This window comes from Belonocnema kinseyi, chromosome 2 (genome assembly GCF_010883055.1).
Source record: "Belonocnema kinseyi isolate 2016_QV_RU_SX_M_011 chromosome 2, B_treatae_v1, whole genome shotgun sequence".
NCBI classification, from domain to species: Eukaryota; Metazoa; Arthropoda; class Insecta; order Hymenoptera; family Cynipidae; genus Belonocnema; species Belonocnema kinseyi.
This window is the reverse complement of record NC_046658.1, coordinates 81,367,948-81,389,971: the sequence shown is the minus strand read 5'-3', so window position 1 is coordinate 81,389,971 and position 22,024 is coordinate 81,367,948. Positions and strand designations below refer to the sequence as shown.

The 22,024-nt window shown below is 31.8% G+C and overlaps 2 protein-coding genes across 2 annotated transcripts in view; one reads left to right on the top strand and one right to left on the bottom strand.

Moving 5' to 3' along the window:
• Nucleotides 1-22,024, top strand: part of LOC117166856 (myogenesis-regulating glycosidase) — a 59,837-nt gene that overhangs the window by 19,182 nt on the left and 18,631 nt on the right. The window contains exons 2-4 of the mRNA XM_033351223.1: nt 785-1,050; nt 3,541-3,951; nt 4,034-4,116. Of these exons, the coding sequence (XP_033207114.1) occupies nt 785-1,050; nt 3,541-3,951; nt 4,034-4,116 (760 nt within the window). The remainder of the gene's footprint in view (nt 1-784; nt 1,051-3,540; nt 3,952-4,033; nt 4,117-22,024) is intronic.
• Nucleotides 4,028-12,378, bottom strand: LOC117166857 (nucleoside diphosphate kinase homolog 5-like). The gene is made up of 6 exons (XM_033351227.1): nt 12,132-12,378; nt 11,290-11,530; nt 10,804-11,205; nt 4,562-4,700; nt 4,366-4,454; nt 4,028-4,288 (listed from the first exon to the last, which is right to left on the bottom strand). The coding sequence occupies exons 2-6, from the start codon at nt 11,527-11,529 to the stop codon at nt 4,178-4,180; spliced, it is 981 nt and encodes a 326-aa protein (XP_033207118.1). The 5' UTR covers nt 11,530; nt 12,132-12,378; the 3' UTR covers nt 4,028-4,177.

Sequence of the window (22,024 nt, the reverse complement as noted above, 5' to 3'; positions counted from 1 at the left end):
AATCAGAAGTTGACTGCGCATACATGTGGAAAAGGGGAGTGCTGGCGAATCAAATTTGATTAAAAAAATTTTGTCTATTTATTTATTTATATTTTAAATTATCCCTGAAAAAATATTTTTTTTTCAATTCACATTGAATAGTGTGTTGCCATCGGAAATACGTATATGTACAAAATGTCAAGTCAATTGTATATGTGAATGTGCAGCGACAAATTACAATGTAAGATTTGATCCTAGCATACATAGGAACGTACTATCTAAATTTAAATAAGTGGGAATTGGATCACTGAATCAAATTAGTCAGAATTTTCACTGATTTACTACGAAATCTTGCTGATTAAAATAGCCAGAAATGTGCCACTGACTGAAATCAGTTAGAATTTTCACTGGAAATAACTGAAATCTCTCTGATTTAAATTTAGAGAGTATCCACATAGTAAGTTAAAAAAACTAGTAAACAAATAATTATCTCTATTTATTGCAAATTATTCCCCTAAAAACGTGTTTTGTCTCATGAAAATTATGTTCCGACTCGATTTTATTTTTCCATGGCTCCATTTTGCCTTTCTATATAATATTGTCTAATTTGAAATGGAATATGTGAAAATATTAATTTTGAAAATTGTTTTCTTATTTTGTTTTTGAAATAAAACTTTCTCGTCTCGGTGTGCATAGCTGAGTAGACTCTAGTTCAAACATGATGGTAATAAGCCTTAACAAGTCCACTCCCACACTTTAGATCACTTAGAGTCAGTGTAGTTACGTCTCTTTTCAATCGGTGCAGAAAGTGCTGCTCTCCATCGTCGATCCCTGGGATGTCAAAGTAGCTAGTGTCGATCCGATTCGATTGGCGACGCGACGCGGAATTTCCCTATCGGAAATACCCACTTCTCCTGAGAACGGAAGCCAAAATTGGCCCCTGTCCAAAAATCCAATCAAGATACCATCACCTTGGTACAAACCTGGAACAAGTTCATCAAGTTTTCCCTATCCCGAAGCTAGAAGACAATTCGAATCACATTCAACATGCAATCTGCAAACCCTTCAAAGGTAAATTTATAAATTATAAATATAATTAAGTAGAACATAATTATAAATTAGAGAAATAGTTTCAGTCGTTGTGGTGCTCATTTAAATTTAAGTCTTCACATCACCTGACTGACTGTCAAAACGAGGAAATAGAATAGGAAATTGAGGTACTGCCTGGTACTACATCCGCTTAGAATTATTTCATCATGAATTTAATTACGAATGTTATTTAATTACGCTCAAAGCATTCGATCATAAAGTAGTAACTCACCAACAACTTCATCATAGGTACAGTCCTGAGAGTTTGATTCATTTAAATATTACACGATCTTACTTTTTCTTATCAATTAATAAAATAGTTTAACTTTCAACCAAGTCACTGAATTTCCAACAAAAACATTAATTGTTGAAATTTAAACCAAATTAAGATTTTTATTCTTAGTCAAAAACAATTAAATTGAAGAAAAAATACGAATTTTCAACAAAATAGTTAAATCCTTAACCAAAACAGGTACAATTTCAACCAAACAGTTGCATTTTTAACAAAAATAAAAAATTAATTTCTAACAAATAAGATAAACTTTGAAAAAACTAAGTTTCAATGAGAGTTTAATTTTAAATTGAAAAAATCTGTTTGTCGATAAAAACAATGATTCAAAAATATTAAAATTTTCAAGTCAAAATGAGGAGCTTTCTACAGAAAAGTTGAATTTTTAACCAGAAAGATGAATTTTCCACAGCAAAAAATTTTTTTCTAATAAAAACGACGAATTCTCAACAAAATACATAAATTGTTAACTGAACAGTTGAATCTGTAACTAAAAATAATAAACTTTTATCTGAAAGGACGATTTTTTAACACAATACATATCCTTTTCAACAAATAGTTGAATTTTCAACCTAGAAGACGGTTTAAAACAATTTAAATTTTCAATTGAAAAAATTAAATTTTAAGAATCGAAAACAATTTTCAGCCATAGGTGAATTTAAGCTGTAATTAATAATCTTTAATCAAAAACTGCATTTTTAATAAGGTGGTTCAACTTTTAATCAATAAGTGGAATTTTTAACGTAAAAAGATGATATTTCATATTTCAACCAAAAAATATTTGATTTGTAATCGAAAACAGTTTAAATTACACAAAAACCGTTAGATTTACTCATAAAATTACGAATTTTTAACAACATACTTGAATTCTCAATTAAACCAGATAATTACATTCTTAACTAAGAATAATAAATTCTAAAACAAAGCTGGAATATTAAAATTTTCAATAAAGGAAATTAATTTTTAAACAAGAAAAAACCGAATGGTCTACAAACTAGTTAAATTTGTAACCAAACAACAGAACAGTTGAATTTTGATCCAAAAAAGATGACTTTTAGACAATATTCTTGAAATTTTAACAAAATAATGAAATTTGGACCAGATAGTTAAATTTTTAATAATCAATTTTGGAATTTTCTTACTGTAATCTATTAATTCAGTTCGAATTTCACTGAGAAACCGAGAAAAAGGAAAGAGATTACAAAGAAGGTAATTTATAATACTTTTAAATTATTAAAATAAAAAGCTGCAAATTTTTGTTAGAAAGTAAAGTTTCGGACTAAAACATTTGGGGGACTTGAAAAAATGATAAAATTGTACGCCTATAAAAAAAAATACTTTTTGTTATTAACATTTTTTTCCAAGTGTACAAAATCTTAGTAAGATTCCGCGGAGGGGGGAGGGTTAAGTGTAATAAAAACAACTCCTGTAATATATGGATACGGATGATCTCTTATTTCTTTATTTATTTATTACTATTATTTTTATTATTATTCCGTGAATTTAGGATTATAACGTTAACGCTGTTAGAATTATCAATAAAGTAACATATTTTTTACATTTAATACACTAAGTAAGCACTAGATTTCGCTGATAAACAATTGTTTACAATAAAATCTTTTTAACTGTCGTTTTATAATGATTCGTCGACTTAAAAATATTTTACGTAAGAACTGGTTTTGTCCACGTACCCACATCAAAAACTTAACGTAATTTATTATTATTAGTTTTTTTCTTTTAACATAAAAATATCAAATAAGCTTTTAATATTATTTTATTAGATATTTTTCAAAATTGAAAAAATTGTATACATAGGGAGTTTTTAAGTCTTCTGTGTCGGTATATTGAAAATTAAAAATTCATTTTCAAAAAATGATTTAAAACGTCGTATTTGTAGGTCGTACGAGATGCGCATTGAGTTACGAATTGCAACTTCGATCACGTACCGCATATGAGGAGAATAATTGACGGCCATTTTTGTCATTTAAAAAATCTTCGTTCAGTCTTACCATTCAATAGGAAGGCCAACTCTTTCAATAGAGTTCATTGCCGCCAAAAGAAAACTAGCAATAATTTTTTAAATAATTAGAATAATTCGATTAATTGAATTTGCAATATAATCAAAATAATCTGTATTATTTAAAAACAAAAAAAGGTTTCATCTCTTTATCATATTTTGATAGATCTCCAACATGTGGCATAAAGCCAGAATCTACTTCTTCGAATGAACCTATTGAACAGGCCAGATCAAAGGATAGAAAACAGGGAAAGGCTGAAAGTGATTTTCCCGGAGGCTTAAAAAATAATACCAATGTTGATAACTCATTCAATGATACAGCACGAGTACGCTTTGCGAATGAAAAAGAAACAGATCCCGACATTAAATTTAACGGAAGTTCACCTTGTTCACGTGAAAATATTTCCGTAGGTGATCAAAAAAATTTTGCTTTTTTTGAACATCATTTTCCGAGTAATATAACAATTACGGTAAATGAATATCCCAGTGACAATACTTCTGAGAACAATGTCGGTTTAAAGCCAGAAGTTAATAAAGATCCTCTGGAATCTATTGTCCAGGAACTGGTACAATCCAGGTGAGCAATTAAAACATTAAAAAGATAAATTTTGAAACATATTTGTTATATAAAGTACATTTTATTTTTCTATTGTTGATAGGTATAGTCCTTTAACTTCCGGTCGAAGGCAAAATAGAAGATCTCCATCGCCTCAGACCCGTTGCAAAATTGAGGAACATACAGGTAAAATAATAATGAATTTTGAAGTAATTTTGAATTGTATTTCAATTTTTCACTTCTTACTCTAAGTCGGAATAAGAGCGAGATCCTCTGGAAATTTTGGTTTGTAGGGATTATTTGTAAGAAGCCAATTTGCTAACCAAAGTATTGGATCGGCTGGTTTCACCTTGCAACACTTTTAAATAGTCGATGCAACCATTAATAATTTATTTTCAAATTTATTGTAAAATAATACCAACAAACTTAACTTACCAAACTCAGGCCCTCTACTAGAATCGTGTTAATAACCTCCCATAAATAATCCGCTGCCATTTCTCCTTTAAGAAGTGGCTCAACGATAACTGAAATGTAATTGATTGAATGATGAAAAACAAACTTTTAAATATAAATTCTATTTAATTTTAAATCTTCTTTACTTTTCGGTATAAATTAAAATGATAAATCTCACTTTCAGGAAAGAAAAAGTGGATTTCCTTTTCTGCTTGCTCGCGATTTTGGCTACCATGCACAACGTTTTTGAATTCCTCACTCCTTTGTCCAAACTTAGCACGGATACTGTCCGGAAAATATAAACGAGCTTCTACGACCTGTGATAAAATTAATTAACTTTCTCAATTTTCAAACCTTTTTTTCATCCTATTAAATCAGTGGTTGTTTTGTATCTTAAATTTAATTTCTTTAATTAAATCTACAAATGATCCCTTTTAATGAGAAAAATCATAGAAAACCTTATGCGAAATTTAAAAAAAAAACTTTAAAATTATAAAACACATTATTAAAAATATTATACATATTTTTTGTTAGTGCTGAAAAATATTATTTAAACAAATCATATAAAATCATAAAGTTTCGAAGAAGACTTGAAATTACTAAACTTACTTTCGACCAATTTTAGATTATATTAGGAATTTCATACCCGAAATGAGTATTTTTAGTAAAAAATAATTTCAAAGAAGATTTAGATTTGTATCACAAATGTAGGTTAAGCTGTCACCGGAACAATTTTACGTTATGTTTACCGTTCTTCACTGAAAATAATTTTTTTTAAACAAAAAGAATTAAATTTAAAAAAAGAGTTATGCTAGCAGGTTCACCGGAAATATCTACATACCCGATAAAAAGAGAAGAATTTAGAAAAATTCAGAATCTGAATTCCCATTTATACGTGAATTACCCTCCGCAATTTGAAGACGAAAAACCTAGTCCTTTTAATCTATCAGTTATAAATATGAAATAATTATGTTAATAGAAATAATTTGTAATATCGTCAAAGAATATTTTTATAATTCTGTTTAAAGATAAATTAAATTTGTTTATCTTGCACAACATTATTGAATAAATTTATTATCATTTATTATATTATTAAATCTATTATTTGTTAAACAATATAAAAAATTATAATAAAAATTACTCCACCGTTATGGCAGACAAAAAATTGAAATTTCAAAACTTATGTTTCACACTAGGGTGTCTCAAAAACGCTTTTTTTAGAGGACAACGATTCCCCCAATTTCATCCAAATCCGACAAAATAAATTCCATAATTTTTTTTCGATTTTAACAGGTGCCGGTTTGACTTGAAGTTTCCTATGTAAAATGCATGGGAGAAAATCACTTTTTTGAGTTTTTGGAATAATTTTTTAGGGTTTGAAAAAATGTGACGGGAAAGTGTGGGGACCTCTTGAGAATTACTCAACGAAGTATTTCATTTTTCAAACATATGTGTTTGACACCCCTAACACACCCCCGCAAGTACCTGAAAACTACCCGTAAAACAAAAAATGTCAATTCTTCATGAAATCAACATTTTGAGCACTCTAATCTTTTTTTTTTTTACTTAAAATTATTAATATTGGTCTAGTGGAATATTCATTATCATTGGTTAATTAATTTTTAATTATTTAAGCAAATGGAATTCCTTTAAATATTTTATTTCAAACATTTATTTATTTTTCCCGTAAAGCTATTACTATTAGTCTAGTATATTTAATCTAAACTATTTAATAACATTGGTTCTATAATTTTAAATTGTTTAAACAAATGGAATTTGTTTAAATAATTTCGTTTCGTTTTGAGAAAACTTGTTTAAACAAATTCTATTTGTTTTAATAATGAAAAATCACGAAGCAATGTTAATAAACATTCCACTAGACTATTAGTATTAATTTTTCGGAGGAATAACGAGTTTTCAAGGAAAAAAATAATTTAAACAAATACCATTTGTTTAAATAAGTAAAAATTAATTAACCAATGATAATCAATATTCCACTAGACCCATATTATTAATTTTAAGTAAAAAAAGACATTAATACAGTGTTCAAAAGGTCGATTTCCTGAAAAATTGACATTTTTGGTTTCGAGGGTAGTTTTCAGGTACTCGTGGGGGTGTATTAAGGATGTCAAACTTATATGTCTGATAAATGAACTTTTTTGTTGTATAATTCTCTACAGGTCTCCATACTTTGCCGTCGCATTTTTTCAAACCCTAAAATATTATTCTAAAACTTCAAATCAAAACCGGCACCTATTAAAGTAAAAAAATAAAAAAATAAAAAATTAGGGAATTTCTTTTTTCGGATTTGGAATAGAATGGGGAGGATCTTTGCCCTCTAGCATGCAAAACAATTTGCCATGCATTTTTGGACCACCCTATTGCACACGGAGGAATAGAAACTATGTAAGAGCACATATTTTGTGGACATATTAGAGGAAATTAAATAAGTCGAAAATACAGCATGTAAGTATGTAATTAAAAATAACCATGAGAGGTTTGTTTTCTGATCGGATTAAGAGGAACTATAAAAGTCGAAAATGTATTCGCCTGTATGGAATACAAAACAAGTGTCAATAGCTAAGGAAGTAAAAAAGAATCGGTTTCGGAGATAAACCTATTATTTCGTTGAGCACATCTCCCAATGGAAAATTAGCACATTCAAAAAATTAAATAATGCTTACTCTTTCGTTTAAATCTGAAAATATTTTTTTTTCTATTCTCTTCTTACCGTATATAGAGATCAAAGAAGATTTTCACCTTTTTTTAAACAATTTAAGATTATGCGTCAACATTTTTAACGTGAAATCCATTAATTCAAACAAAAATAATTAAATTTCAAATAAGATTTATAATGCTGAGCCATGTTTGGTTATTTTCAGTGATTTTAAGGAAGATTTATAAGTTTGGAAGTTATTTTGAACAAGAAACATTAGGTTTAAAAGAAGGTCTATACAATCTCCCACAAATTTTTGTTATGTTATATTTGTGTTTCTCTTCTAAAATTGACGTTGTTAATAAAAAATAATTACATTTTAAAAAATATTCACAATATTTACAATTGCATTTTTACTTTTTTACCGATAATATTATTTAAAATAAATATTATATGAATTTAAGAGATAAATTTACAATTTGAAGCAAATTTAGTTTATGTTAATTTTACATTTTACACTGAACTCTCGGTTTAATCCTATTGGTTTAATCGGCACCTGTCACACACACAATGTTATCCTTTTGAAAGTTTTGAAATAAAAAAGACGTATGTTGTACATTTCTCAAATATGTCAGAGGAAAACCATAATCAACAAAAAAGAACGCGTTCATCGTACAAGAAAAAGATTGAAATTATTCGTTTAATTGATCAATAGAAATAGTCCAGTTATGCATATACGAGAGCCGCGGAAGAAAATTAAAAAGTTCAAGGTATAGAAAGTTTACATTTCAATCGTGATAAAAAGTTCATGACACTCCGATATTTCCACTTTTTTTCAATGTTACAGAAAGTAGAGTATTCATCATATCCAAATGAAAATGTAGACTTAGACGATTACAGTCCTCAACTTCCTCTCGTCCTGTAAAATTCGCCTTCACCAAAATTTTAATTTTAATTCGATGATTAATCCACTATTTTATGAAAATTATTTGTCTTTGAATCCACCTCAAACACACTTCTACAGGAGTTGATAATTTAAACAAATGAAAGTCGTTTCTTGTCATATAAATAAGTAGTAACAAATAATCAACAAGAAAGGTTATTTTAGAAGCGGATAAACTCTCTTTTACATTTTCACTGTTCTATACTCTTACGAAGTGGACAATATTAATACTGCAGACACGTCCCCCCCCCTATGGATACAGCATTTTCTACCAGCGCTTGAGATTTTATGACCCTCGATTTACTCGGAGCTCTTCCGAGCTGCCGATTAAACCCAGGTTTCAGTGTAATTTAAAAATTGCCTGCGATAACAAAAAGTAATAATCCAGCATGTAGCGCTAGTGTTTTTTCTAATTTCTATGGTGAGAAATTTCAAAAAATTAATTCACGGAAGCGCGTGATTTTAGAGTAACAGTTGTTACATGATTAAAAGTTTTGGACTCTGTGATCTAAAAGCACAGAATTTGAGACCTGATAACAAAGGCGCGTGGCCTAATGCCCGAAACTTTGAGACCAATGCTTTAAAAGCAAGGGTCCTGAGATCGTATTTATCGCGTCAAAGTGTAATAAAATCAAGGAGTAGTGTTGTAAATCAGTCGGTGTATTGACTCGAATAAATTATGGACAAACTTATTCTAAATTCTGACTCTAAATATCAACTTCCTGATTGAGGGGTAGAATTGAAAACGTTATTAGATCATTTGGTATCACTTGATTGGAAGTTTTATTTTTTCGGTTGGTATTACTCGATTCTGAAATTCTATCTGTTGGTACCACTTAATTTGAAGTTGCAATGTTTGATACCAGTGGACTTAAAGTTCGCTTAAATTCAGATCTGAATTCATCTCGAGTTAAAAAGTCAACGATATGATTAAAAGTATATTTATTTTGTTGAAAATTAAGCAATTTTGTTGAAAATTGACCTTTTTTGTGGAAATTTAACTAATGTATTGCAAACTCGACTTTTTAGATAGAAAATTCATCCTTTTGAATTGACAATGTCTTTTGTTATGGTAGGAAACTCATCTTTTTAGTTGACAGTTCATCTTTGTTAGTTCAAAATTTACTTTATATTGAAAATGTAATAGTTTTCTAAAAAATTTGTCTTTTTGGCATTAATATTCAACTATTAGGTTAAAAATTCATCTGTTATGTGGAAAATTGCTCTCACTTAATTGAAAGACCAACTATTTGGTTGCAAATGAAACTATTTGGTTAAACATTTTTTTAATTTAACTATTTAAATAGTAATTCATCTGTCTTGGTTGAAAGCGATCCGTTTGTTAAAAATTTAACTTTTCACGCTAATAATTCAACTATTTTTCACAAAACTCGTCTTTGTGTCTTGAAAATTTAGGTTAAACATGGTTTCTAAATTAAAATTTATTTTGATTGCACAAAGAATATTTCATAATAATTAAGAAACCTGTATTCTATATTCCTAAATAAAGAATGTTATTATTTCAGTAATTCAGAATCTGATACCGCTTTTTACATTATCTTTAACTGTAAATTTTTGTTAAATTCTTTTTAATTCATGCGCCCTTTTGGTAATTTTATACGACTGGTGGGACTTATTTAAAGCTTTCTAGTCGATCCGAGCCCTGAGGTTGTGTCGCTTGATACCACTTGATTTTTAAGTGCTACTGTTTGTACAAGATGATTTTTAGGTCGCATTTGTTGGCACCTTGTAATTTTGAAGTGGTGTCTGTCAATATTATTAGGTATTAAAGTTGTTATTTGGGTACCGCTTAATTTTGAAGTGAAATTTGTTTGTGCCAATTAATTTGAAGTGATAACTGTTGATATATCTTGATTCTGAAGTTGAATATTTTGATACCACTTGATTTTTAATTACCACTGTTGGTACCAGTTGATTTTGTAGTCGTATATGTTGGCACCTTTTAATTTTTATCTTATCTGTCGATATTACATTAGTTTAAAGTTGTTATTCAGGTAACGCTTAATTTTGAAGTGACATTTGTTTGTGCCAATTCTTTTATAATATCTTTTGATACCACTTGATTTTAAGATCATATAATTTGGCACTACTTAGTGTGAAGTTTTAACTGTTTATATAACTTGATTCTGAAGTTATATATTTTAATATCACTTGATTTTTAAGTACGACTCTTGGTACCAGTTGATTTTAAGTCGTATTTGTTGGCACCTTTTGGTTTTGAAGTCGTATCTGTCGATATTACTTGTATTTAACGTTGCTATTTTGGTATCACTTAATTTTGAAGTGGTATTTGTTGGTATCAATTAATTTAGAATGTACTTTACTACCACTTGATTTCACCTTTAAGCGTGCATATGAATAGCCCGATCACAAAGGTTTATAGTGAGATTTTAAGTGGCAATTGTTGATGTAACATGATTCTTCAGTTGTGTCTTTCGTTACCACTTGATTTTTGGATCATAGCCTTTAATACCACTTGATTTGAAGTAGTAACTGTTGGCATAACTTGATTCTAAAGTTGTATCTTTCGATAGCACTTGATTTTGAAGTAATATCATTTGGCACAACTTGATTTGAAGAACTTAACATTTGGTACCATTTTATTATGAATTAGTATTATCTGGTACCACTTAATTTTCAAGTATTGTCTTTACAAAAGAAAGATAGCTTAAACTGCTACAATATAAAATTATATAAATAGTGTAATTAAAATATAACTTGTCTAATTTGTTAAAATTAGTTTTACTTGAAATGATACCTAATGTTTAAATTGTATGGAATTTACAAATAAGTAAATTACCTTCGTCGGTCCCATTATCATTCGCCAATCCTGTACGGCTTGATGCTTAGCTAAGACCATCGCGACAATTGGTCCGGAAGCCATATACGCAACGAGATGAGCAAAATTAATTTGTCCATAACTATCACAGTAGAACTCCGAAGCTTGCTCTGGCGTCAATTGTATCCACCTTGTCTGATATACTTCGAATCCTTCTTCATAAATTCTGCGTTCAATTTCTTTTCGATGAATCACCGCTTCCGGTTTTATGATCGCTAAAGTACACTCCACATCCGGTTCTTCATCGACTAGTTCTTCCTCTTCATCTAGGATACAAGGCTCACATATAATTGGAAAATGTTGAGGTTCTTCCTCTTCCCCTGTCCTCATAAACTTGAACTCCCAAGGGTCTATGTATTTGTACTAAAAATTGAAAATTATCATTTTCTTGTAAAGTCGGAAAACAAATATATAAAATATATGAGTAAAAATCAATTTTAATTATACTATTCTTGTGGAAGTGCTCGAGCATTCTGAACTTAATGGTTGTTGAAGTTCATTGCAAAGAGGCAATGCAGGCTCTGATTTTAAAAGCCTTGTTCCATATACATCCTTGCAGTCAAACATTTTGTGTTGTGGACAATTTCCATCGTTTCCTTCAAAAGTTTGTCCTGAACATTTTGAAAATTGAAGGAGCGGAACTAGTCTGTCATTTACATCTCTATTTTCTGCAGAACAGTCGCACATGCTATGAGAAATAGTGTTCCAGATAAATTAGGCATTTTCGATATTATTATTAGGTACCGTATAAAAACTACTTCCCGCTATTTTCAACATTTTTTTCAAACAATTTTACCGAAAAATATTGATTTTTCACAAAATAGTTGAATTATCAAAAAACAATTCAATTCCGATAAATAGATACATTATCAACAAAAAAGTTAATTATTGATTAAATTGTTAAAGTTTGAAGCAAAAAGGACGAATTTTCAAGATGTTGGTTGAATTTTTAACGAAATACTTGAATATTCAACCTACAAAGATGAATTTTCAAGAAAATGATGGCATTTTTAATAAAAAAAGATGGAAGTTCAAATAAAAATAGTTAAACATGTGTCGATTTCAATTTTTTTATGTGAAATCGAAATAAAATTCACTTTATTATAAAGAATTATATGCAACGAAATCGGAGCATGGAAAAAATTCAGAATTCAACATTTGTTTTTCAAAATATCTTCTTTTCGGCTCATTAGAGAAAACTACATACTTTTTGACAATTGTAAATACCAATTACCTTATATTTTTAATACAAATATATAAAATTAGGTTTTAAAATTATTAAAATATACTCTAAAATGTGAGAACATTGATGAGGTTAGAAATTCAATTTTTTTTCTTTATATCTGTATTTTGCTGTAGGCGTCTTATTCCAGCAAGATTTGGCTTTGAATCCCTCTTCTTATATATTGAAGATTATTTTTAAAATAGTCAAAAAGCATGAAAACTGCATTTACTTATTTAATAAAACGTCGATACGAAATTTTTCGAATCTTAGTAGAAACACTAAAATTACTTTTACGCTCGCTTTTCGCGTGTTTTCTGTGCGGTCACTTTTTCTGTCATATCAGTTTATTATTATTTGTCAGTTTGACATCTCATCAAATTTTCTTCAACATGAAGTTGCTCCCTTGTTATGGAAATGCTCTATCAATGTCTTTGAAATTATTAATTTCGCACTTTAGATTAAAATGAGTGAATTTAAAAAAGCGTGATGAACAATTTGAAAATTAATCATTTTCAACGACTTACGAGTCCTGTCCTGAAAGTATCCGACCTTGTGCTCTTACTTTATACCTTGCTATGCTATTGTTAAACAGAGGTACTTGCCGCTTAGGAGGGACTTCTGTTACGCCATCTACTGACTAACAAGGTCCTGAGAATCCTTAGTCGACTAGAGTACGCAATTGCGCAAACCTCTAACCATATACGCGTCGAATTTCAGGATGACGCAACGCATCGAAAAAGTGTGTGCATTAAATTTTGCCAAAAACTGGGCAATTCATGTCCAGAATTCATCATTATTAAACGGAAAGTGTATGGTGGTGATCCTCGCTATGAGAGACATGCACCGCGGCCAAAACTCAAAATGTTAAACGAGTGCGAGTTCTAATTAATAGAAATCTTCGCCTAATACTGAGAGAGGTAGAGAAAAGCCCCGGGATTCCAAAAATGGGTTTGTAAATTTTGAGCCAAGATATTTTTTAAATGTGGTCACTGGGTCCTTCACGATGACAACGCACCTGTCCACTATCGCAGCTTATTCAGCAATTTCGGGTAAAACACGTTCTTACAAAATTTTTTCAAACCACATGCAGTCCTGACTTGGCTCTCTGTAATTTCGGACAGTTTTCGAAAATAAAGTATCCTTTAAAAGGAAAACGATTTTAAGACGTAGAGGAAATAAAACAGATTGTGACGAAGCAGCTGTTTGCTATTCCGAAAAGGGACTTAAAGGAGTGCTTCCGAAAGTGGGAGGATCTCTGGAAGAAGTTTGTGGCTTCCAAAGAGGAATATTTTGAAAGAAATATCATCGCCATTGACAATAATTAACTATTTCTCCTAGTACACCACAAGATCGGATACTTTCTGGACAAATCGCGTAGTTTAAAGAGCCTACTTTACGAATGCTTCAATATTTAAGCAAAATTTGAACTTTTTAAATTTTAAACGCTTCAAATTAAAAGCATATCATTTTCAAAGATAAAAATCTATACAATCACTTTAAATGGCGCTTAACATTGCACTATATAATACTTATTAATAATATGTTTACATATCATCTTGAAATTTGCTACAATTTTAAGTTAAAATTATAGTTTAGATTACACAATTCTAAATCAGCTACAGTTTTGAGCCTTTATAAGTAGTTTTCTTGTTCGTAGTTTTAAATTCAAATATTAAAAATTTCAAGACAATTTCATTATTAAATTTATTAAAAATTCATATTGAATCCCTCGATAGTTTTAACTCTATATTGACACACTGGGGTGCAAATTACATAAGCCCACTTGTAAAATTTGTCATTTTTTTATTTTTATTGGACACTTCAATGTTTTTACTATTGTTAATTTTACTTTTTGCCATATCCGTTTTTTCAATATGACTAAGAGATCCTTGAAAAACGGCGTATTTTTTGGTACGGGTAGACACATCCTTAAATTTAATAATTTTAGATATAAATATTTTAAATTGCTTGGTTTCATCTGTAGTGAGTTTTAAACTTAATTATTTTAAATCTATTCTAAATTGTTTGATTTCATGTTTAAACTACAAAATTGTCAGAGGTTTTGAATTCTTCAAAGGCGTAGAGTATCAGGGTAAAGGATTGTACAGTTGCACAATTTTCATTTTAAAGATTTATAATTAAGTAATTTTAAATTAAATGCCTCCAGCATAAATTGAAAACAATGAAAAATTATGAAAATAATTTTTTAGAATTCAAGCCTTAAAAGTGAAAAACAATTTAGAACCAGGCATTAAAAATTGAATTATTTTTTATGCAAAAATATATAAAAATATTGAAACTTTCAAAACCAAAATAAAAAAGCAATCTGAAATTAAAAAGCTTAAGATTATACGTTTAAGCATTGGAATTATATACAGCAATATTGTTTTGTATTCTTTTATTCTTTATTTTAAATTTATTATCTTGGAATTATCCGATTTTAAGTTGAAAATTAAAAAAAATGAATTAACATTTTATAAAATAATATTTAATTATGAAATTTTAAGAATGCGTAATATTTCATAATCAATTGCTGCAAATTAATCGATTTAAAATGAAAAAATCTATTGATTAAAATCAAAATAGATCAAAATTAAACTTTCTGAAATTGATACCACAGTAATTAAATAATTTTGTTTTACTGGTTTCCCAGTGAGCACACAAGTGCTAAACTTGTCCTATATACGATTTTCGGCGAACGTCTTAAGGACGTCCTGAGGACCTTTTAAAAACATGAAAAGATCCAAAGGATGTATTAAAGACGTTAATTCATATGACATAAAGGTACATTCTAAGGTCGTCCTTAAGACGTCCTGGTGCCCAATGGGTTATTATTATATTCTAGTATTAATATTGAAAAATTATATTTGTTTTTAATAATTTTTTTAAGATTGGAAAGTTTAGAATTCTTATTTTAAACGTTACATTTTTAAATTCACAATTAAAATTGAAATAGTTGAATTTAGAAAAGTATAATTAACAGTTTAAAAGTATCTTTAGCTTTTAACGGTCCGTAGTAGAACTTTTTTTATTTTTAATTTTTCCATTAAAAATTACTTTCTATTTTAAACTATTTTGTAGAATAATTTCAATTTTGAAGGTTTATAATGCAAAAGTTTTCCATTTTTGAACGGTGGAAATGATAGCGAATTCATTTTTGTATTTGAGAATTTTGAACACTTTGAATTAGAAGTTATAAAGTTTAAACTTCATTCTAATTAAATTCTTAAACTTTCAAAATCTTAGCCTGAAATTCTTTATTTTCTAAAGCTTCTTAAGAAAATTTACTAATTAAATTTTAAACAGTTTTTCCTTAAACTAATACAGATTTAATTACTTTTCATTCTATTCAAAATGTGGCTTTTTCATTCAACAATTTTTCTAATATAACGTATTTATAATTGGAGTGTTTTCAATAAAAAATCGTTCAATATATTAAAAAAGAATGAAGCGGGCTAAATGCTAAAGCCTAATATTCAAAAATTTGTTTACTGGTTGATTGTTAAATTGTTTATATGTTTAATGTTAGTGTTGACGTTGCGGACCATTATTTACGCAAATGTGTACCTTATTGCGTTTATGATCACTCCTTGAGTTTTTGAACAAGGATCTATTGATTTGTGAAATAAGAAGAGCAAGATTCACTATTAAAGAACACGATTTATTGGAAATTTTGACTGGTGTAACAATTAGTTTTCGCAAGTGATTACAAATTATTTATCGATGTTGTCGTTATAATTTCCAAAATTGGACTGTCGAAGGGACGAAAGATAGACCGTACGATAGGCAGGGAGATGGACTAAGTAGGAGGAAGGGGATGTTGGAAAATGCAGTTGTTTCAGGTAGGAAGTGTGAATCAGCGAAGATTTGGTAATGATCGGTTGAGGGCTATACAATATTAAGTGGCAACAAAGGCTAAGTTGAACAAACAGTAAATATAAATCGTGATACAGCTTAAATTACAGATGTTTGGGATAATCCTAAATTTTCAAATTTTCGAAGGTAAAGAAAGTTTTCGGTGGCCTTGAAGAATAGCATAAGCGTCTAGCCTGCATTTAGAAATTTAGATTTAAATGACTTCGAAGGATATATTTTTAGAAAATAATAATCCTACAAACGAGTTCGTGGTAATAATGATATATAATTTTATGAAAGATCTACCGATACACAATAGTTTAAAAAATATTTTAAAAAACAAAGGGAATATCCAAAAAATGGTTAGCGTGATGCACTTGACGGGACTCAATCACAGTCAGAGACCAACTGAGGCTTTTCTGCGTCTCGACCTCTTGGACCTCTGGGTTAGATGCGCCATGTGTTTTGTTTAGTCTTGGTCCCATTAAAAAGTCCCCCTCAGCAACAGTCCTACGTCTGTTACATAGCATTCATCCGAGAAACTGCTCCCATCATTCGGCCTACCTGACGACTAGGTCGCCCACGACTCTTTTACTCCAGATAGACATTCAAAGATTCCTGAAAGTAGAGACACCTCATTACCAATTATGAAAAATCAAATGAAGGAAGGATGATAGCTGTATCTTGAATAGGCACCCGCAAGGGAGTGATCAGGCCCCTGAAAGCCTCCATCAATATCCAGCTAGCTAGATTAATATATCCAGCTATCAATATTATATTATTATATTAATATTATATTATTAATATCCATATATTAATATATCCAGCTAGATTAATACTGGGATTGATGACAAGGGCAAGGCATTTTTTATGGTTTCAATTTACGCCTCGCAAGCGCCATTCTGTATCAACAGAGTCACTCCCAAGCTTATCTCTACCGGTTGCTAGGCTTACCAGGGATACCAACAATGAAGAGGGCAACCGGCCTCCTTAATTTAGTGCTTGCTCTGACTACGACTACCTCAATCCTGACCTCCGCCCAGTATTCCACCCAGTATAAGGTTGACTATTCATTAACCTAGGAATACCCGACTTGGCCTTAGTCCCAGTCTCGCCAGCACTCTGTCCAGACACGACGAGTTCAGTCCTTGTAGCCAATCGCTCTGCATACAAGTCTCATTTCAGCCTACTGTGTTTACTCACCAGCTCACTGAGTAGCGTTAAACGTGACCCATCTCCGCAAACTGTTTACTGCCATAATGCTGCGTTGATTCAGTGATTTCTTCAAATCCCGAAGGTCTTTTACCTCGTACCGGTGGTTCGGCAGAACAGCTGTAACCTTGAAGGGCCCCTTCGCCTTAGCTATCAGCTTCTTGCTCTCGCTAGTAGCAACTGGATGTACATCCACCATAACGACGTCTCCAATAGAGTATGATCTGATCCAAAGTGTCTTGAATTGCTGTAAGTAACTTTGCATCAGCCATAATGCGTGGTTTGTAGCCAAAAAGAAGTTGAGTCGGTGACATTCTTGTAGTTCTGTTGGTTGAACAGTTGATAGCGCTTTGGACCTTTTTCACACTCTCGTCCCATATCTCCTCTGCATTTCAAGCGCGGGTGGCTGCAAGTGAACTCAAAATGGTCCGTTCGCACGTGGCGTTGCAACCGCGTTGAGTACGTGCTTGACACCATACTCCTCACAGAAAGCTTTAAATGAGTGTGACGTAAAGGCCGTTCCTCTATCACTTATTATTCGGGTTGGCACTCCGAATATTGCTATTAATTGACCTAGTGCTCTCAACACATGCTTTGTTGAAGTATCACGGACAGGTTCAAGAATGCAAAATTCAGGAAACGCCTCAACAATCATTAGAATTTGAACATTTTTGCGAGCACTTCGTACAAATGGTCCCACATGATCGAGATGTATCGTATGCAATGGAATGGCAATTTTCTCAATGGGACGTATTTGATAACAAATTTTTTCATTTCTTTAAACCAATAATTTTCCCGCACCTTTTCTAACGTTTTTTCAAGTACAAAGTGCCTTTCTTCATGATGACACAATCTTACGACGTTAAAACGCGACATTTTTGGTACCACCCATTTACTACCCGAGTCAGTCTTTCGAAAAAGAATACCCCCTTTGAGGTCATACTTATCAAAGTACTGTCTGGTCTCTGGCTGCATATTGCCTGATTCTAAAATCTTACGAATTACATCAATATTTGGATCTTGTAATTGAGCTACTTTGATCCATTCTTTCTCTGCAATGTCGATGGCAAAACAATCTACAGGATTTCAGCTCAAATAATCTACATGAACTAGCTGTGCTCCAAGACGATACACGACATCAAATTTAAAGCCCTGCAAATATACCCACCAACAAGCTACTCTTGGCTGTAAGTCCTTTTTATTTACCATGGCCCTTTTTGCACTGCTATCAGTAACAACCGTGAATGTAATTCCTATCAAATATACTCTGAATGTTTTTAAAGCAACGAATACAGCCAAAGTCTCCAGGTCGTACGAGTGGTACTTTTGTTCTTTAGGAGTTCTTCAGGAGTTCTAGCATGGCACCTAACCCGATTGCGCATGCGCCTGTATGTATCTCTGTTTCACGAGAAGGATCGTAAATTACCAATATTGGTCGATTAACCAATATTGTTTTTCCGCAACAAATTCGTAAGTGGGGCGACTTAACGCGCAAAATCTTTTATAAATTTGCGGAAATATCCGGCAAGTCCCAAGAACTGCCTGACTTGTTTTACATTCTTCGGATCAGTAATTTTGACAACTGCATCAACCTTATTATTGCCTGGTCTGACCCCTTCACTAGAAATTTCACGTCCTAGATAATCAATTTTTCTTTGGAAAAAACTGCATTTCGTGATATTTAGAGTTAAGTTGTTTGCTTGAAGAGCCTTCAAAACTATTTCTAGTTGTGTAAATCCTTCTTCTATTGTTTTTGTGGCAATTAATACATCATCGATATAAACAAGTGCACAACCCTTGTGGACTTTGTTCATGGTCCTTTGAAATACGGAAAGAGCATTCACCAACCCAAAAGGTACACGTAAAAACTCCCACATTCCATCAGGTGTTATGAATGCAGTTTTTTCCACAGAATCAGGATGCATTGGGATTTGGTAAAATCCCGATTTCAAAGCCAACGAGGTGAAAATTCGTTTGTCACAAAATTGATCTATTTTATCGTCAATTATTGGCAAGGCATATTGAATACGCTTAGAAATCTTATATAATTCTCGGTAATCTACTGCCATGCAAAATCCCTCGTTTCTTTCTGGACAATTACTACCGGACTTGCATAAGGAGACGTACTCTCACGGATAATACTATTGTTTTCCAAACCTGTCACTATTTCGGTTAATTTGTCTCGATCTGATTTGGAAATTCAGTACGGTCCACGAAAAACCGGCGTTTCTGAGGTTAACTTTATTTTCATTTCTGCCCCACTAGCTTTTCCTAACTCTTTCGTGTTCATTGCTACGCTTCGCTGACAATTGTTCAACAATTTTAGTAACTGGTCAACTGATTCACGATCCTCACACCAAAAATTCACCACCTGAATTGGATTATTCTGGTAAGAATCGACCATCTCGACTTCCGGCATACTGTTCAATTCAAGTGAGTCAACCAAAGTAAACGTCGGTCCCGAAAAGTCTGATATCGCTTTAACCCCAAGTCTTTAAAGAATATTCCTACCAATAAGAATTTCCTTTGAAACCTGATCATCCAGTACAATTTAAACTCTTATTTTAAAAGGAATTTCATCAATACGCAATTTAATTTTTGAACGCGCGATCGGCACAAAAATCGAGTGATTAAAAGCTGACAACTTACTTTGAGTATCTTTTAACTTTAGTTTTAAAGATCGGGCGGTGCTTTCCCGACGAATAATCGCTTCCCAGATCAACCGTGCATAATTTCTCCACATTTTCGAATAAACAATTCTTGACTGGTTTGCTTACTTTGGCTGACTCGACTTGTAAAACTTGGGAAGTGGCGAGGGTTTTCGAGGCGCCGAGAGGCGTGTCCTCTTGAGAGGTCCTCCCTTCGTTTACTAGTCATGCGGTATTTCCCTTCCTTTCCTTATTCTTCTTTTTAAAACAGTCCTTTTCTATATGACCTAGTATGTTACAATATCCGCATTTTCATTTGTTCTTATCAGAACTAGATGTAGTATTCTTTTCACTTCATATGCCACTACCACTTTCCAAACCTACACCGTCTCTATTTATGCCGCTACCTTCCAATTCTGGACAACGATCCCTTTTATGGCCCCTTTTCTCACATTTAAAGCAGTGGTTGGCCCGCTCTTGCCCAGGTCAGGGTACCCTGCCCTGGCTGCCCCACGACCTACTTTCAGGGCAGTACCTGCGAGCTTGGCCAGACCACCCCTTTCCTCAGGGGTCTTTTGTTAGAAAATGGTTAAAAAATGTGAGATTAAAAATTTCGTAATTTTGCAATCAGTGACTTAAAAGTAATATATTTAGAATCTACATATTGTTCGGATTCCAAAGACATGTAATTTTTATATAAAGATTGAAAATTTAAGAAGTATTTAGTATTAAATTGACTGTAAAGCTGATGTTTCTTGATATTAAACTCCTTCAAATTTTTAACTTTTCTAGGCAAGTAATATATCATTGGAATCGGAAATATTCGTAGATGCTGATAATGTTATTTTCAAATCGCTAGTTGAAAAATTAAAAGTTTAAAAATTTCCTTACTTTGAAATGCCTGTGGACAAAATACCCTTGCTGGAGTAGGCTCACTCACACTAAGGTACATGAATAGACCGAAAAGTAGAAGAAAAACTTAAGTCGGGTGGAGCCTGACCATACCTGAAAATTAAGCAAAAAGTTTTCCGACCACTAATTTAAAGCAAGCATCACGATCAAATGGCTTCGAAAACTTCTTTGAATTTTGATGTTCACGGAACCGCTTTTTATCATTTCCGTCTTTCGATTTTTTTATATCTTTAGATTTTTCGACAGTTAGAGATACCAAACATTGACTCAATTCAGCAAGCGTTCTCTTTTTCGCTGTAATTAGACTCGTTCGCAATTGATCAAAATGAATACCGTAAATAAAAAACTCGACTATTTTCTCTTCTGGTATTTCTAAGTTTAGACGATTTATTCTTTTAACTTTCTAAAAGCAATAGGCAGACAAAGACTGGCCCGGTGCACTTTTGTAAATTACGGCATGCCCATAATGTTGACCAAAATTTTGTTCCCCTGAAAATTGTCTGATAATCGCCACTGTAAATGCATCCCAATCCACAGGAGCATTCTTAAGTCCATCATACCAACTTTTCGCAATGCCTTTCAACTTTAACGCAGCCAAATAAATTTTGATTGAATCATCCCAATCATACATAATCGAATACATGTTTACTGTTTCCAGCCATTCCGTTGCTGATAAATCTTTTTTTTCGGATCAAAGTCGGGTAAAACTCTTTCATTTATGTAGTGATTAGACTTTCTTGAATCTGTTTTAACAATGATTGCAAGCACCTCGGTCAACCTAGCAAAATCGGTCTCACCCTTACGTGCCCCTCTCAAAGTCCTGCTAGCAGATCTGGATTTTGACCTTAATCGGCTGCAGCTCCTAGTATCGCGTCGTCGTCGGCGTTCACCAGATCTCGAGCTATTTCTTGGTCCTCTGTGATGCGCAACAGGGGATCTGCTTCTAAAATGTTCATAATAAACCACAGAATGTCCTGATCGCGATCGTCGTTGTCTGCTATGCCGATCACGTAAACGATGTGAAGACGATTGTGATCGTCTTCCATCCCAGTCTTTAGATCTTCTGAGATCCATATCACAAATCACTTTTTCACAAAACTTCTGATTCACTCCGGGCGAACTTTATTTTCTATCGACAATATAGTCAATTTTGGTTCGCGTATAAAAATTCGATTCGGCACGTGATATATCCCACTTCTGAACTGTAGAAAATAATAATCCTACACACGATTTCGTGGAAATAATGTTTAACAAGTACTTTAAAAAAAGGGAATATCCAAAAAATGGTTAGTGCGGTGCACTTGACTGGACTCAATCACACACAGAGACC

Excerpts from the sequence above, each read along its gene's own strand:
- LOC117166857 (XM_033351227.1), bottom strand. The coding sequence starts at position 11,529 with ATGTGCGACTGTTCTGCAGAAAATAGAGATGTAAATGACAGACTAGTT. Across the intron at positions 4,701-10,803 it reads TGATAATGGGACCGACGAAG|GTCGTAGAAGCTCGTTTATA; the intron begins GTAATTTACTTA and ends ATTTTATCACAG. Across the intron at positions 4,289-4,365 it reads TAGTAGAGGGCCTGAGTTTG|TGTTGCAAGGTGAAACCAGC; the intron begins GTAAGTTAAGTT and ends ACTATTTAAAAG.